This window comes from Candoia aspera, chromosome 2, assembly GCF_035149785.1.
Source record: "Candoia aspera isolate rCanAsp1 chromosome 2, rCanAsp1.hap2, whole genome shotgun sequence".
NCBI lineage: Eukaryota > Metazoa > Chordata > Lepidosauria > Squamata > Boidae > Candoia > Candoia aspera.
In genome coordinates, this window is record NC_086154.1 from 126,045,589 (window position 1) to 126,064,452 (window position 18,864).

At 37.6% G+C, this 18,864-nt stretch overlaps 1 protein-coding gene across 8 annotated transcripts; it reads right to left on the reverse strand.

The window, feature by feature from the left end:
- Positions 1-1,774: 1,774 nt before the first annotated feature.
- On the reverse strand, positions 1,775-17,987 carry ZNF207 (zinc finger protein 207). 8 transcript variants are annotated; one of them, XM_063293556.1, is made up of 12 exons: positions 17,810-17,985; positions 16,515-16,641; positions 13,973-14,111; positions 11,297-11,467; positions 10,588-10,663; positions 9,002-9,102; positions 7,164-7,324; positions 5,832-5,921; positions 4,629-4,871; positions 4,054-4,216; positions 3,732-3,924; positions 1,775-3,513 (listed from the first exon to the last, which is right to left on the reverse strand). In XM_063293556.1, the coding sequence occupies exons 1-11, from the start codon at positions 17,848-17,850 to the stop codon at positions 3,764-3,766; spliced, it is 1,473 nt and encodes a 490-aa protein (XP_063149626.1). In that variant the 5' UTR covers positions 17,851-17,985; the 3' UTR covers positions 1,775-3,513; positions 3,732-3,763. The 8 variants fall into 8 exon arrangements, with proteins under 8 accessions (XP_063149626.1, XP_063149629.1, XP_063149627.1 ...); XM_063293559.1 differs by having other exon boundaries at positions 1,775-3,924; positions 9,032-9,102; positions 11,297-11,464; positions 17,810-17,987; XM_063293557.1 differs by having other exon boundaries at positions 1,775-3,924; positions 11,297-11,464; positions 17,810-17,986.
- Positions 17,988-18,864: the final 877 nt, after the last annotated feature.

Consider the following 18,864-nt stretch of genomic DNA (forward strand, 5'->3'; position numbering starts at 1 on the left):
GAGCATATAAATGTTGCAAATTGTTTACCTTTAAAAGAGAGGCTGATAAAGAAGTTGTTTCCTCCTAAATATTTACCCCATTTTTTCCACCTTACAAAACTCACATCTACATTTTTCTTCACTCTTCAGGCTCTACATTAATATTTATGATAAATAATTGAAAATAATTTAAATTTAGCTTAAGCAAACATTATTTACTCCAAGCATCAGAAACAGGTATCAATGAAGAAAACGCAAATTGTAACATAGGCATTTTCTTAACAATACTAAACACAGGCAACAGAACTCCTGAATCTCATTAATTTATCACAGCATTTCAAAAACAAGTTATTTCATTGTTAAAAAAATGGTACCACTAACCAAAATTTCAGAGGGGATGTTGGAGAGATTAATAATTCAGCAAATGTTTACCCCACATTAGGACTTCTTACTAATAGTAAATTGAAAGCACCAGTGTTAATATATCAATATTAATATAGAGCCCATCAAAATATTATAAAAATCCTATATTAAATTAAACATAGGAGCCTTCACCAAACTTGCTGCAAGTTTGGGGACATAAATATCCAACAGCTATAAAGCTGTGAAAGCCCCTAGAATGAATAAAATAAATCCCACTTGCCTCAGACTGAACAGGGCAACACTGAGACTCTGCCTCAGCCTGTCCTATGGCAGGGCTATAGGAAGAAGAAAATTTAAAATTTTAGAAAAACACGACCCAATTAAGGCTAAAAATACATGCAATCAATAGTAACAAAATTCCAGTGATCAAGCAAAAGTTTGGTCTCAAAATTTTAGGTCCATATGTGACATGGAATTTATAAATCAGCTTTGACTCCTAGAGGGAAAAATTTCCAATTGAGAGCTCACCTTAAAAATTGACAACTGCTGTGTAACATACAGTTGACAGCAGGGGTTATTAGCAACTGAATATTCCGTACTAATTCAGTAAAAGTTTTAAAATGTTAGATGAAAAACCATCTGCTTTTCAGGAATTTATACCATACTTAGGTAGTAGCTAGACCAGTACAATTATTAAGACAATTGTAATATGTATTAATAAATGCCAGGACTATGCATTTATATATAAATACCAGTTTCAAATAAAAAAGGTAACTGTTTGAACCCAGGCTAGAGAGACACAAAATATAAATAAGCCCTTACACTCTAAGGAAAGTATTTTATTGAGATTCTGGATTCCTCCAAAATAAAAATAAACACCTTGCCTAAATCTTGAAGACACAGTTGCTCTATTGCAAATTTTATAGTACCAAAAGCAACCTTATTTCCTGGTGGACAGAAGACAGAAACCATGTAGCACTTTTCTAATCAGAACGAAACAATACAAATAGATCTGCCCCTGGGAGAGGAAGGAAAGATCTACTGACTCCATAATGTCCTCTCCCATTGAAAACAATGAAGGTCTTGGCAAGCCAAGTATGCTGTACAAGCAGCACATCAATTTTTCTGGAGTGCTAAAGGAGCAATACAAACACTGAAATAATTAAAATTGTTATCAGAATATGCTATTACTAAAAGCATACAGTTTTAAGCAATTAAGCAATTGATACTACTCAACTGTTTCCAAATGGTTCACGAGATATAATCCATGCTCCCAGAATAATCTTTTCGGGTGAATCATGTAAAAAAAAACTGTGTATTAAATCTTGCAAAAGATTCTTGGGAAAAATCTTAGAACCACCCTACCAACCACCACAGAAAACTAGCGAATAAATGACACAATCCAAAGACATACAACCACAAACTGCACAGATAGTAGCAATTATATTTAATAAGCCATTTCTAAACTGAGGAGTTGCTTGCCTCATTAATAGAAGGATCTATAGCAACTATTTTGAAGCAAGCTCCAACTGTACTAGCTATTCTCATCTACGTGAACATATATATACTTTGGAACATGGTTAATATATCAAACTGCACAAAGGCTACTGCCATGGGCAAAAAGAAAACTCAACAAAACAAAACAGAAACAGCCAAGTGAACATGATTGCATTTTTATATCCTCTATGGAAAAACGGGTGATCAATCCAGAAAGATGCATATTTAGAGTGCCAATTTTACAGTTTTGTGTTTAATAGGGAGTTTTAAGGAAAAAAGAGAAAGACAGAGAGAATTAGCAAGACTCTGTAAGTACCACAGAGCCAGAATTTTCAAGTATGAGCCAATAGTGTTGAAAAAACTAACTAGTAGTAATGTAGACATTAATAATTGTTGGTATTAAGAACTATAATCACCACTGGAGCAAAGAAATGAGCAAAATATTTCATTTATAAAATCTGCCTTTATAATCAACTGATAAAGAATACCCAAGTGCGTCGTCTTATGCCTGGCTCTCATGGAAAGGTTTCATCTTGTTAATATGTTATAAAAAAAAGAACTTTAAAAAAATTAAGGCCTGAAGTGTTTGAACAGTCTCCTAACATTCTCTGCCTTTTAATTTACAACTAAGAACAATTCATTACCATCTGCTAAAGAATTTTGTTCCTACTTTCCAGTTAAGTTTCATAAAGGGGAATGAGTCTAGTTAACAAAACAGCTGAAATTTCACTGAGCAATTCCAGTATCTTCACAGAATAAGATCCTGTCATGTAGGCATAACCCTCTACAGGTCTAGTAATCGTGTCATGAAAGTTAAGTGTTATACTGGACAACTTCAGTTGTAGTTTTTAACTAGACTAGTCCTCGCTTTCCTATTTGCAAGCAATGTCTTTCTCTGTATCAGAATTTTTTTTAAATGTGAGATTTTATGACAGATTAGTATACAAACAATAACTGTATTATCTTATACCTAAACTTTGTAAAATATTATCTTAAGAAGCCTGCCTGAGTCAAAGTATTCCACAATAAAATGTACCTCATAGAAACCAACATATATCAACAACTTGTGACAAGCAGTATTTTTAATCAACTGAATGGCAAACCCTAAAAAAAAAATCCATTAAGGAAATTGGACAAATTTATTTGTTGCGTCTTGTTAATAAGTGTACAGGTCTATACCTACTTGATCAAGAATAAGCTACAGCAGTAATCATTGTGAAGATCAAATAATTCAGGATATGTCAATGTACCATCAGGAAATTTGTATTTATTATACCACACGCTATCGTAACCTTCAGGCAGATGTCCACAGCTGGTCGTGAATAAAAGGACAATTTTTTTCTTTTGTTTTATTACAATGAAGTTAAACAGTACAGAAAATCACATGAATTTAGTGGGTCAATTCTATATACCCTGCAACAGGAGGAACTCTAAATACATTAAATATGGTTACACATTCAGGTTTAGGTGTACAAGTAGATGGTAACAGTTAAAGCCCTCACCAAACTATTGTTGGGGACATGAAGTCCAACAGCACCTGAAGTGCTGTGAAGGCATCATTTATGAACAGCAACGTAAGGTTACAGAACTTGCCTTTAAAGATGGTATGTTCATGTAATTCCAGCGCCTTCACAATTTAACGAACCATATTTACTATACTTCACTTCTAAAAACCTAGATGAAACATGAAAAAGAAGCCATACAGTATAAATTGCAACATCAGGGAAAGTTCTGCTTTATTATTCTAAATAATTTTTTCCCATGTAAAATAATGTCCAACAGTTCCTTGTATGCGGAAAGACTTTTTCCCCTAAAAGTCACAACGAAGTTTTAATGGATGGAAGCTTGGCTATATTAACAGCACAAGACGAGAAAAGGTTTAATCTCCAAACCTATTAGCACGTTTGCAGCAGCAGCAGCAGCATCAGTAGCGGCCACCTTGCGACATTACAGGAGGTCTCATTCCCATTGGCGGTCTAGGAGGTCCACCTTGATAAGGAGGCACCATTGGGGGCCCTTGGCCATACGGAGGCATTGCACCAGGAAGGTACCCTGGCATGCCCTGGTGGTGAGCACCATACTGACCTGAAAGGCAAAATTGGAAAGAATAAAGTCATGTCCACCTTGAGCAACACTGAGCCATTAGTACATGTCACTTAATCCCACGATTAAATGCATTTCACGAGCTTTCAACAAAACTTAATTTGTTATTACCATGAGGTGGGATTGGAGGTCTCATTCCTTGTTGCTGGGGGGGAATTCCTGGCTGTGGTGGCATCATACCTCCAACTGGTCCAACTGGTGGATTGCCCATAGGGGCCTGCCCTGGTCGAGGGAGATTACGCTGGTATTTAGGTAACTGAGCCCTTCTTTCTTCCTATGAAGGGAAACACATAGAGGAAATCTGATCAGTGTGAAATCAAATCAAGGTTCATTCTGAAACACAGATACAGTTGAGACAACATTCCCATGGCAGTACTTATAGTTCAGGAAGTTCTAACAGATGAACTTTGCTCATCGAATCTTATTAAGCAGGTATGAATTCTAGGACATAAATTCAAAGTTCTATATTAATTGCTACCTCAGTTAAAGCAGGAATTAAATACAGAATTAATTGTTAAATCATGTGAACTCTCAAAAATGAAGAACTCCAAGTACTACAAAGGATAGGCTTTGAGAATTACACTGTCTTAACCATAGCAAATCATGTGGGAAGATAAGCTGAAAATTTTACTTAAACTGTAATCTAATCATAAAGAAAATGCATAGGAAAATTAACTTTAACTTACCAGGGATATATCCTCATCTGGATGGATCAACTTACTGGTTGCGCTGGTTGTTGTAAGGGTAGCAGGCTTACTTGTTATAGAAGTAGCAGGTTTAGCTGCAGTACTGTTTGTTGTACTAGTGGTTGATGTTGTAGACTGTGTGTAAGCAGGGAATGTAGGTTTAGGTGGTTCTGTAGTAGTTGCAGGTGCATTATTCAAAGGTTTGAAATCAGTACCAACTGGGCCTGGAACAGTTGCTTGAGCCTGTATTTAAAATACAAAGTTAAAAATATAAGCACATTGCTATCTTTTAAATGAACTTCATAACATTATAATATACTGACACCGCTAAATTAGCCCAAAGTAAAAATTCAATTTTATCACAAAAAGAGCAAGCTAAAAATAAATAAATCCTGCAATACAAACATACTACAAAGTTTGAGATGTCTAGAACGAATACAATAGAAACAAGCTGTATTTCCATATGTCATTTTGTGTATTACACACCGTACAGTAAGATGTTTTGGTTTTCCAAAATAAAAGCTAATTTAATCTAGGAGTATCAGTTCAGATAAATTAGTATTCAGACCGAATGTTTAAGATTGAACCTAAGGTGTCAATTTTTTATGTTAAGTTTGTTTAAAATAATTCCTTGTATAAAAGTACACTGATGTTCTGAGACATCTCAAATTATCACTTACAGATTTCAATTATTTTCCCGTCGTACAACCCATGAAAGCTATATTTAAGTTCACTGGGAAAGCTTGAAAGGTTTTATTTATACACAACAAAAGAGCTCTTAGTTTCACTCATAACAGAATGCTTTGGCAAGCAAACAGCACATTATTTTGAACTAATCACTGAACTTCAAAACAAGACTAGGTAAATTGGGATTTAGCACATGATGCATTTGACATTTAACATGATGTATCAGAATAGCATAAATTAGAAAAAATAAACCATGCATCAAGTAAACCACTGCCCACTAAATGCACTTAACTGCTTTCATGCTCTTTTTTTAACCCTTTAGAACCAAAATGTAGAATTTTCTTTTCTTTTTATTACCCAAATATTATGCATGAATTTTCAGATTGTGCTGAACAACTAAACATAATCAGGGAACCACAATTATCTGACAATGTTTAGGCAGACTTTTTTAAAGTGTACATAACGGTTTAAAGGGTTAATTGGCAAAGCAATTTTTAACTGCAACTTCCTGCGTACTTGTGCTGTGCTAGGAAACAGAGCTTTAGAAGGTGCTGACAGTTCTGAATTGGATGAAGTTGTACTTGAGCTTGTGACAGGTGTCCCCATCTGTAGCATAAAAGAAAGGAAACAGTAAACAGTCTCCAAATGAATGCATAAAAATAACCAAGAGGAAAAAGCTCAGACTGATTTTTGTAAATGAACAGGGATGTGCACAAAATGTAACATGTTTTGTTTTGAGCCTGAAACAAGCACAATGCATAAATTCTGACAAACCATTCCCGATGGGCCATGGTTCGAGAAAAAGAAAAACACAGTGTTTCCATTGTTCCACGTTTCAGCTAAAATATACTAGTGAGGATTCTGGATGTTTTTATAGGATGAGTAGAGCAAGGCTGGCGTGTATTGCACCCCCTTTCCTCTTGTCCCCAAAGGAGCTCCCAACAAGGCATGTATCACCAGCCCACCACCTGTGATCCTCAAAGCCCCTTCCCTCTCTCCTCAAAACACTGCTGCCTATTAATGACTGCGTTTCAATCCTTATCTAGAACAAAATAGTATCATTTCATTCCATATGGGGACCACACATGCATGTTTGGGTTTGGACATTAACCACTGAAAACCAGCTGTTTGGTACAGCTTGTGAGTGAACCTTCTACACAATCCTATGCATGACTCTCTTCCTTGCAGAAATTCAAAAGTTCTATCTATCTAATTTGTCCCCTCCCATCTCCTCCCATCGGGGGACTCTGCTTGCAAGTCGATAGTTAAAAAAAACCCCTTCATTTATAATGCAAATAGAAGACATAATTCATTCACTCTCAGTTCTGTTAAAGAGCAGGTTCCAAAAACATTTGTTACTTTAGATTTTAGTTAAATAGCTAATCCATGTAACGGTTTTCTTTTCCAACATCATCAACATAAATAGAATTTAATCTAGTATAAAAAGTGCAGAACAGAATACTCTGGTTTATTCACTTATTATTCATTTTCATAAGAACAGGAATGCATGATTTTAAGGATGATAAAATGACTATTACGTGGCTATTGGAACCATTTCCTGAATACATGCTAAAGTAGACAATCTTTGCCATCCCTCCCTCCCTCCTGAGCTTGGACTGACAGAAGTATTCACATTCTTTGCAGAAAAAAAAGTAGATGTAAATGGGAAACCTGTGATAAGAATACACCATACAAAAATGCAATATAAAGTATGAGGTAATAGCATTTTGCAGTTTCGGTTGTAACACACAAATGTTTTTGAACCATAATTCATTATTTCAACACACGTGAAAAGAAAAAAAATGAACGCACTGAAGTTTTTAGATTATTAAGAATAAAAAAACTTACTTGTCCGGCACTAGGAAAAAGTGGTTTAGTAACTGGAGGCTGGGGAGTTGGTGCTGCAATGACAGGAGCTGGAGGTCTATTAAGAATACCAGGAGCAGTCACCGGCTGGGCTTGTGTCATTGGAGGCAATCCAGGGCGAGGACCAACAGGTGGCGGCATACCTGTAACAAAATACTTCTGTTAAGCATTTGTGAAGATTTTATCAATACCACATGCGAGATCACAAACACTGACCTTTTTCTTCAGTCAGAGGGCTATACCTAATGCACCAGACAAAGCAGCATTAAATGCAGATATACTTGGCAATGACTTATGAATGCTCCGAGTCACATGACCAGAGCAAAGGACTGTTAGAAAGCAAGAAAGTAATGAATACTGTTCTTGGCTGGGATTTAGCTCCCAACCTCTGTATTAAGGAATGCTTTTAATGTATCAATATTAATCCAGCTGTTGAAAAACTCTATCTTTTTTTTATTAGCAGGAATTTGGAGATAACATTTATTTATGTAAAATATTTTTAGGCCTCCTTTACGGGCAAACCCTTTTCAGGGTGGGAATCTATCGCATTTTCTAATTTCCTGTAACAAATGTTTTGGACTATTATTAATCACCCAATGCTTAAATGGATGTATTTTTAATTCTGAAAACAGGATGAACCTTACTGTGTATTATTACAATGGCTAACAGCAGAAATTAAAAATAGGTATTATTTATAAGCAAGACAAATTCTGAGTAAACAATGAAATATGTAAATATAGTTAAAGCTACTAAACAGTTCATTCAATTTAAGCAGAGATAATAATTTAGATTCATCTGTTCTTAGTAGAGAAATTGGCCTACAAAGCATTTATAACCCAGTCATTAGAACAACATGTATGGGTAGTAAAAAACCAGCAAACTGTTTTAAAAATGGAGACCATCTGCAGATTTTGCAGCCTCCATGATACATACAATTGATACTATCATGGTAAGCATAAGCATCCTCTCTCTCCTCTTGCCACAACTGGACAAATGAGAGCCTTTCACTATTAATAAATTACCTAAAATAATTAATTTTAAAAAACCCTGAAAAGTTTTGTTGCTTACATTAATACATTCTTGAAAGAAGGAATTTTTCTTTTTACAATTTTTGAAGAATCATATGGCATCATTAGTCTGAACATCAAAATTTAATATAGGTTTAATATAGGTTTGGTCTAGTGGTTAAGGTGCTGGGCTAGAAACCAGGAGACTGTGAGTTCTAGTCCTGCCTTAGGCTTGAAAGCCGGCTGGGTGACCTTGGGCCAGTCTCTCTCTCTCAGCCCAACCCACCTCACAGGGCTGCTGTTGTGGGGAAAATAGGAGGAGGAAGGAGTCTTAGGTATGTTTGCCACCTTGAGTTATTTATAAAAACAATAAAGGTGGGATAAAAATTAAATTAAATTAAATAAAATAAATAAATAAATAAATAAAAATTCTCCAAAGCCTTCAGCCAAAATGGAGGGAAGGGAAAATAAAGCAGATACAATTACCTCAGGGTGGTTGGCTTAAAAAAAAAAAAAAAAAGCTTCTGTGGTTGCTGGATGTTTCAACCCAAAATGCAGCTTAAGGGGTCCAAAGCAACTGTGCTTTGTTAGCTTAACTCCTGGCTAAAATGCCTAGCATTAATAGAAATACCTCAGTCAACTGAGTGGGACAGAAAAGCTTCCATTAGCTGCACTGCTGCCTGAACTTAATACATTTTTGTTCTGTGCACCCTCTTTCAAATTGTCATAAACAGCTGCTCTGTGTCCATGCTTTTTATCCAGAACTGTAGCAACCCTAGATCCAGTTGAAAAACAATATTAAATAACTCTCACCACAATATGGATTCGTCATTCCTGACCTACCTGGTGGCATACCAGGCATGAGAGGTGGGATTCCTGGTCCTGGAGGCATCATCCCACCCATTGGCATCATCCTATAAAATTAAGACTGATGAGACCACTCATAAAGAATGCTACTGTATGATATTAAAATATTCCAAGAATTTTCACCAGTTGAGAAGTGTAAATATAAATAACCTTCAATTGTAGCTATGCCTGATTTTTAGCAAACCTTCCTGCCTTAATTCAAAGCATGGGCAAAACAGGGTGGAGCTATCATACTTCATCATCCAACCCTCTTTGGGGAAAAGAAAGTAGAATGAAGCAGCCTATACATACCCATCTCCATGTCTGCAAATGCCAGTATTTTCAGTAAAAATATGATTGGTAAGAGATAATTGTCCACCTACTTCTCTATACCAGATTTGAGTTTCCTTCCCATTCTCTTCTATGTAACAGACAGAACCCAGTATAGAGAAGATGTGTGACTATCCCCCGTTAATCTTACTTTCAACTCAAATTACTATGAAAATCTCAAAATCAGTTGCCAAAAACTACATTGGAAAGCAGTATTGAACAACGCTGAAAGAATAAACAATTGATGTTCTAAAAAAGGTCCGTTACAGGTGGTCCTCAGGTTACGACCACTCATTCAATGACTGTTCAAACTTGCAACGGTACTGAATGAGGGGGACCTACGTCCAGTCCTTGGAGTTCTGGCTATCACAGCATCCCTATGGTCACATGATTGCAATCCAGGCACTTGGCGCCCAGCTCATGATTATGATGCAGTGACCTGTGACCATGTGATTGTGATTTCTGACATTTCATGCTGGCTTCCCACAAGCAAAGTCAGTGGGGAAGCTGGCAGGAAGGCGGGGTCATATGAGGTCCTCGCTCAACGACCCATGTTGTCTTCGCTTAACAGCAGCAACCAGGACTGCTGGAATTGTTGTCACTAAGCAATGAGGTTATGTGACATCACGCTTTATGACTGGGTCACATAGTGACAGCAATTCCATTCCCAATTGCTGTCCTAACCGGAGGACTATCTGTATGTACCAAGTAGTTTCAACTATCCTTGAGCCTAATGTAGTAAACAAGCTGGCAATGCTACTATTGGAACTGTCTTAAGATTTTATCTTGTAGAACAAGAATGAGAAATATTGGGCTTGTACACTCCCAGTTGTGTCACTGAAATCTGTCTGCATAATAAGGGTGGGATGGATGTGGAGAGCTTTTTGGATGCAAATCACTTGCATTCTGAATCTGAAAAACAGCCAAAAGTTCAAACAGTCCGCCAGTCCAAATGCAGGATTCTGAGATCCAGCCATTTTGGACCATTCTCATATTCGGGGCATCCATCCCTACTCTTAAAACCACTGAAAATATTTTGTCCTACTCCTTCCTATGATAATTGTGTACCTCACTGTTATACATACACACATAAGAACATGATTGCCAGACACCTATTGTGCAGCTTTTCAAAAATAATCCCACAGGTGAAGTAAATAAAATGAAAGTATGAAGCATGTTGTTGCCTAAACATAAATTACACTTCTCCTGTAAGTGACACTTACCCAGGTGGCATTCCAGGCATGACTGGAGGCATTCCAGGCATCATTGGTGGAACACCTGCCATTAATGGTGGTATACCTAGAAGACAGAATGCGTATTAACTGACCTGTAAATAAGTTGTTAATACTGGATTTATATCAACATATTTACATAAAAATATGTGGAATACTCATGACAATATTCCTTAACATATGAAGGTTAAGTAACGATTACTACAATCCATTGGATTTCACCACCAAATTTTCCAGATGAAATTTAACTGTTTTTGAAATGTTCGCAACTCACTTCAGATCTGCTCACTGTTTATTTTACTATGCTCAGATACAGCTCTGCAAGGACAATCCAATTCCAAAAAGCAGGGAAACGTCTACTGATCAGGATTGTTAAGGTGTCTGGTAGCTAGCAAAATCAAAAGGCTTGTAAGATAAATGCCTATTTTTCACTTTTAAGAACACATTGAGGACTACAACAAACCAGAAGCATCTCTGAGGACAGATGGGTGCAAAACACATTACTTCTCCAATTTAATCTCTACTGAATGTTTTCCAGTTCTTAAATGTCTAGTAAGAAAATGGTTATGCTCACTAACAACTAAGCTAAAATACAGTAAAACACTACCATGCTGATTCAAAATAACTTCCTTCTAAAGTCTTCCATATTAGTGAAACAAATTCTAAAGCTGTCATAATTATTTCTATCTATAATAACTACCTGGAGGAATTCCGGGTGCACCTGGCACTGGAGGTAAACCTGGCTGTGCCATTGGTGGTATATATCCCTGCTGAGGTTGCACAGGCTGTGCTTGAAATGAGGTGGAAGCTGAAGATTCATCATCATCATATTCATCGGAATCATCTTGTTGTTTCTTTTTCTGGCTTTCTGCTAACAGTTTAAATATTCAGGTTAATGTTAATTTGTGTCACAAAGGGGAACTGTTCTTTTTAATATGATCATCTTTTTTTCAATACTGGAAGGTATTCCCATGCAAGAGAACAAATTATTGTCACAAACATTTTGAGCAATTCTAAGGCTCATTTTCCAACCCATTCAGATACGTGTTTCAGTTTTCTCTCAGCTACTACATTATACAGCAAAACCAGCCCAATACATCTGCTGGTGAGATCAGAACCAGTGAATATTTATTAAACATTATGCCCATTTTTTAGTGAGCTATTCCATGCGGGCAACAAATAAAGTTCCAAGGAACAGCTACCACTATATTACTAGATCTAGAAGGAAGCTCAAGAACCTGAAGAAGGGACAGATAGTTTTATTGTCCATCCTTCCTATCCATGGAAGAACACTGGAAAAGAAAAGACAAATACAGAATGTGAATAATTGCCTATTCAAGCAGTGTAGATGGGGGAGATTTAGTTTCTGCAACAACGATCTGAGTTAGCTGATTGACGGACTGCTGGCACAAGATGGGCTGGACCTCACTAGGGATGGTAAAACTTTGTTTGGTCAAAGCAAGGTGAGTTTGATCAAAAAGGCTTTAAATTGACTTTTATACGTGCTGGAAACTGAAACTCTGAAGAATGAGTCTTAGACAAAGACTTGTGCACCATGTAAGGAAACAGGTGTGTTGTTGAAATGGGGTCTCTGGTTTCATGAAATGTTTGGTGAAGATATGAAAACAAACAAACAAAAAATACAGACGGGGTGGAAAAAGTGACAGGTAGTTACATATAATTGCCCAAAATTGTAAAGATGGTATTAGGTAGGCTAAAGTTCAGAATGAGCTAAGGTCGAAGGGTGCAAAGAACAACAAAAAAGGCTTCTTCTGTTACATTCAAAATAAGGAGGAGGAAAAAATGAGTATGTCAGCTGCCCAATGATGAATTATCAAAGAAAGGGAAAAAGCAGCCAACCATTTGGGCTCAGTCCTCTCGGAGAAATTAAGCTTTCCAGGAGTCAATTGTGAAGACTTGGAAGAAGGGGAAGGATTGAAGCTTCCAATTGCAAGAAGCATTATCATTACCTTGAATGAATTTAATTTTCAAAATCAGATGAATGAACTTTATCCTAGGGTACTGGAGGAACTAGCTGATGAAATGCCAGATGACTGGAAATGGAGAAATATTATTTCCATCTTTAAAAAGAGGAAGAAGAAAGATCCGGGGAACTTTAAAAAAAAATAATTATGTGCCATCAAGTTGTTGTTGACTCTTAGTGACCACATAATTTTCTCCATGACGATCTGCCCCTAACCTGGTCTTCCAACAAAGCCCTCATCGTCACTGTAACTGAGTCCATCTACCTTGCTGCTGGTCATTCTCTCTTTCCTTCCACCTTTCCCAGCATTATAGCCTTCTCCAGAGAGTGAGGTATTTGCATGTGTCCGAAGTAGAGTAATTTGAGCCTGGTCATTTGTGCCTCAAATGAGAACTCTGGGTTGATTTGTTCAATGATACATTGGTTTGTTTTCTTGGCTGTCCATGGTATTCTCAAGAGTCTTCTCCAACACCAATACTCTTCCTATCCTGCCTCTTCAAAGTTCAACTTTCACTTCCATACAGTGTCACAGTGAATACCATGGCTGGCACTATTCTGATCTTTGGTGGGTATAGATGCATCACAGCATTTGAATAGCTTTTCCAAGACCTTCATAGCTGCTCTACAAAGTGCAAGTTAACAGCAAATTTCCTCACTGCTTGTTCCTCTACTGTTGATGCTTGATCTTAAAAGGCATAAGCCATCTACCATTTTGGTATCTTCATTGTCAGTTGTACGGCTCGTTGTTCTATCTGTTGTCATTAGTTTCATCTTCTTTATATTTAATATTAGCCCCATTTTTTCACTGTGCTCCTTGATCCTTTGCATTTTCAACTTTCAGGGTAGTATCATCAGCATAGCATAGATTATTGATGTTTCTTTTTCCAATTTTAAAACCAAGCTCATCTTATTCCAATCCGGATTCTTCAATAAAGTTTTGCCAGTTTAAATTTATAATGTACCTAGCAGCAGACTTGCCTCATAAGATCAGATTACCCCCATCTGCTTATCCTTTAGTAAAATGGTAAAAAAGTTATTTTCCATGAAGTTTGTAGAGATAAATATTTTTAATTGGGGGACAGCAATTAAAGTTGAGACAATTTTATACGTAATGTACTGTTTTAATGCTTTACTATTGTAAGGCACCTAGAATCTAACAAGTAGATGACATACAAATTACTGTAATATATCACTCCAGGTATATCATTTTCCACATTATCTATTCAATCTATGTCCATTATCCACATCAATTTCCACATTACCCACATAAAAGTTTCATATACGTTTTCAGCAACACAACTACAAGTACAATGAAACTGAAAAGTCTGCCTAATCAAACTGTTATAATGTTGCAAAGGTTCAGTATAAATATTGTGAAGTGTTTCCATTTACCTTGAGTTTTTTGTTCAAGTAGCCTTCTCCTTTCATCCATGTCTTTTTCAGGAATGCCCTCCATACCATATATTTCCAGTTCAATATCAGTTCTTCCTGGTATTGCATTTGGAACAGCATCAATTGTTTCTTTATGTACCTAAACAAAGAGAAATCCAAGCCAACATAAACAGGATGTAGATTAGAGACACTATAGAGATTTAAGTTGAGATCTCCATTTAGCTATGAAGCTTACCAGATTTGGGGAGGGGGGGCAATCAGTGTCTCAATTTAACATTACCTCACAGGAGTTGTTGTGATGATGCAACAAGGCAGAAAACAATGCATACAGCCTGAAGTTCTTTGGAGAAGAGGTGATGTACAAGTGTAATAATATAGATAAAACCATTACTATCTGATGGTCTCCTTCAATTAAAAATAATCCCGTAATTCAGTATGGTAGAAAGGGAGCACAGTAACATGGTGCCAAAATCCTTTATGACTGACATGCCCTTGATTTTTCAGAGGTTAATAGCAGCTTAAATTATTTGATAAATATATCCCTGTTTTCTGTTCAAGGACAATCAATCAGAACGAATTACACAATGCATTAACATATACTGTTTACATACTGAATGATATTGCATTTAGTTATTCAACACTACTGATGGGAGTGCACAAAGTCTCTCCAAGCAAGTTAGGAATTTGGTGAAAGAGAGAGAGCTTGCTTAAAATTTTTCATCTTCAGCCTGCCAACAGAGGAAGAGGCTGAAGGCAATGTAAAACTTAAGCAAACTGTCAAAGGAGAAACAAACTACCCTTATTGTCTGCTGCAAATCCAGCCTATATTTTTAAACAGCCTGACTTTTTACTCATAAATGAGGCCCTTAAGTATAAAATACAGACAGGCAATCACAGTGTTTGCATACTTATTGCTTTTAAAGGCTTTGTGAGTTAACAATACAAAAATATATCATGTTCAATGCCAGACATCTTTGGTTGAGGTTCAGGTAGGAACAGTGGAAAAGACTCCTAGCCAGAACTTAATGCCACCATGAGAGTAAACCTGGGATTAGACTAATAAACAATATTTTGATCTGATTCTATATTCTATTTAGTCTAATTTAGCAGCTTTTCTTTTCCCAATCAATTGACCCTTTCCCGCTGCTGGTGTGATCATACTGCTTTTGATGTATAGAAGAGCAAACAGCTTACTCTCTTGAAATCTCTCTGCTCTGCAGAGGGAACTGCAGGGGGGAGGGTCAGGCAAAGGAGAGAGTACCTACAGAAATCACTTGCTTTTTTTCTCCCCCCCCCCCCACCCTCACAGAACAGAGAGATTGGAGAGGAAGGGATTTCAAGAGAGTAAGCTATTTGCATAGCACGCCCACGGCTCAGAGCCCTGGGCTGCCAGCACGACTACATTGCTTTCAATCTGTAGAACAGCAAACAGCTTACTCTCTTGCAATCCCTTCCTCTCCAATCTCTGTTCTACAACTGGGGGAAAAAAAAAAAAACAGGCCACGCACAGGACAATGCCTACTGATTATAATGGCCATCATGTGACTGAGGGGCACTGCAAAGGTTGTAAATTGGCTGTAGCTGTTTTTCCAGCACCCTTGTAACTTTGAACAGTCGCTGAAAAGTGGTAGGTAAGAGAGGACTACCTGTACCCAATTAGGTAGCTTTACCTTTGCTTACCTTTTCTGTCCCTCTAGTTCTGTGCACATTTGTCAATTTGCTAATTAATTATTGGTAGTCCTGTTTGTAGAGCAAATGTTTCTTTAAAAAAATAAAGCAGATTTTAGCATTTGAAAGTATATTGTAGAGAAACCTAAGAAATTGTCTAGAGGAGACAATTCATAATGCTGTTATCAAGGTAGAATCCTCCACTAGAAATGGGCAAAAATTTCTGAATTAGTGCACCCCACTTTTTCTTCAGATTTTTGTATGTGCAGGTATAAATAAAATGGATCCAATGCATATATACTTGCTGTACTTGTCAGCAACTCTTTAAAAATGATACACCTTTTCCTGGTTTAGCTACTACGCAACACCAGGAAGAGGCACAGCTTCTTTAAGGTGCTACCAACAGGTAGAACAAACACACCAACACTGGTTCTGAAATACCTTTCTCACTTGGGATCTGAATACTCTGTAGCTCTAGCTTGTGCTTTCCTGGACAATTCTGGAAATATGCAAATCAATACAAAAATGTTTGGACCACTCCATTCGGAGAAAAACAGAATGTACAGGTCTCAAATCACACCAACACGGCACATTTTGCATGCCCGTCCTTCACTCTTATTAATGGATAATTTCAAAACATTAGGTGCCAGCTCCCCATTTATACCTATCACAAATACTGCTTATTTTCTAATCAAATAACTCTTCCAATCTTCTACTGATGTAGCTGTTTTTGTAATACATCAATGGTATTTGTAAATAAAATATTAGTAAAGCTTGCATTTTCTTACCTAAGAATGCAAATATTATGAAACAAAAGCATACATAAACAATAACACAGATAATCATACATATGCAGGTATATGATAATACTTACCTGCATACAGTGTATAGCTAAACCAGGCCCAGTATACAGTTTCTTATGACATATATGGCATTTAAAGTGCTTCGCTTTTTGGTGTTGAATAAGAATTTTCTCATCATCAAAATCCCTGTTACAATACCTATTCCACATTGTTAAAGAAGTCAAACACATATGCTAAAATTAAACATACACATTAGTTAACATTACTATAATCATTTTTTTTAAAAGCTGTACAATCTTTAAAGGTAACCTATTTCCAATTAAATTTTAATAACTCTTATAAGTTAAGAAAATGTATAAGCTTTATGAAACCTTAACAGGAAAGACATCCAGCAGTTACCGACTCAAAAGGTAACTATAATAACTCCTGTGTTAAGTAGCAGCACAGTATATTGCAGGATGAGAAATTTTCAAGGTCAGAACCCTACAAATTTCGGTGTGCTGAGTAGTCAACCATTGCTTATGATGCCATCTACCACATACATCTTATGTTCTCTGACCATACTAGAGGGCCTGGGATAGGGGAAGGTCATGCTGACTCGCTGAACATACAGAAGTAATAATATGTTTCCCAGAGAAAGACTGCTTTCAACCTCTTCAACTGTAGTATTCGTCTTCCTTTTTGAAAAGATGTGGACAGTCATATCTTCATAGTTAGCTTATATAAAGATAACATGGAAAATAGGAGGAACAAAACTATCCAACCATTAGGTATTCCTAATACTTAATGCTACTTCTAATACCTAAGCTGAGAAGTAAGAGAAATAAATCTAGATATCTAGCAAAAAACAGGCATCCATAGAGTTTTGACCTACTACCAGCATGATACCCATACATTAACAAAATACGCTTTTTGTACCCATAAATGTTATGGCAAATAGTGCTAGGGGCATAGGCTTTGCGGCAGCAGCCAACAGGAACCGATACGCTGGATAAAGAAAAATCTAACTCAACTATTTTCTCCCGAATATCGGTAACCATTTCTAATATCCCCAATGATGCGGGAACAAAGAGGGTGGGGCACGAATCCCAACAGGAGAGCAGCTCTGAGACCCAATAAAACATAAGGCTTCTGATCTGGAGTGCAAAACTCCGGACGACCACTAGGTGGCAGCGAAGAGTGAGAGCTTTTTGAATCTTTCCTGCCGTCGCCTGGATTTTTGCATCCCGGATCTGGCAACCCTAACAAAATAGGCCGGTAAGGTGCTCCATCACCAGAGGAAAGGGATCGCCACCAAAGCAGGCCAATGAGGCCTCCTTCCCGATTTGAAACGAGAGGCAGCGGCCCGCCCCGTAGCAAAGGATACCAGCACCAAGGCTTCAGCTGCTTCTTCTTCTTCCGACCCATGACGAAAAGACAACGGTTCAGCCGAGAAGCTCCAAAACGGCGAACGTGACAGACCGCGAACACCGCGCGCTCTCCCTTCTCCTCTCTTCTCAGCCAGGCATAAAATGGCCGCTCCTCCGCCGAATCCCTTCGCTTCCCAAAATGCAACGCGCGGGCACGTGTATTGTCGAAAGGACCTCAGGAATTGTTGCGTCACTTGTTCCTTCCCGGCATGCGATGCGACGGCCGCGCTTTCCGCTGCGTGCTTCTTACGGGCGTGGGTTGCTTTTGTGGGTGTTGTTTCCACTGCGACTTCGCGATTCTTCTAAAACACTGAATAATATCGGGAGAGATACGCGCAGGAGAGTAGCCGAGCCCAACATCCTTGTCCTGAAATAGTTGCTTGGCACCCCGTAGTTTAGGGATGATGATGACGTTCATGTTCCCTTCCACGTGAATGAGACTGTTTCTGGGAATGAAACGTTCTTTAAATTCAATGAGGGGTTTTTTTTGTAGCAGCGAGGATGCTGCTTCATCTTTGAAGGCTTATAAATCAATCCTGTACGTGCTGGTTGGGAAGTAAGTCCACTTAAGATTCAGTGGGAAACTAACGGCCATAAACTAAAGCATTGTGGAAATCAATGGCGTTATGACAGCATCCATCAACTTGGATAAGACTAATAAACAATACAGTATTTGACCGCCCCATCCGGGAGATGCTTACTTGAGTTCTACTGAGATCACTAATTCGTGTGTAAATCAAATCAAATCTTTATTATAGCCCTAAGGCCAGAAGTAAAACAAATTTGCAATTGGAATGACTTTTTACTTGAATCAATCGTGAATGTAATCCCGCTGATTTCAATGAGAATATGGTTCAACTAAGCTAATGCCGATCCAATCCAGCTTTCTGAGCCGATGTTTTAAAAACTCCGTAAAATTGGGGAATGAATACTAATTGAACCAGCGTGAGCGCTGAAGATCTACACACGTGTGTTTGCCCGGAACATCCTCACAGTTTCGGGAGAGTATGGC

What these genes read in the sequence shown, in the direction of transcription:
- ZNF207 (XM_063293556.1), bottom strand. Translation starts at nt 17,850, where the DNA reads ATGGGTCGGAAGAAGAAGAAGCAGCTGAAGCCTTGGTGCTG. An exon ending in TAGCTATACACTGTATGCAG is followed by an intron (nt 14,112 to 16,514) that starts GTAAGTATTATC and finishes CTCTTTGTTTAG; the next exon opens with GTACATAAAGAAACAATTGA. An exon ending in TTTTTCCTAGTGCCGGACAA is followed by an intron (nt 5,922 to 7,163) that starts GTAAGTTTTTTT and finishes TTTATGCTACAG; the next exon opens with ATGGGGACACCTGTCACAAG.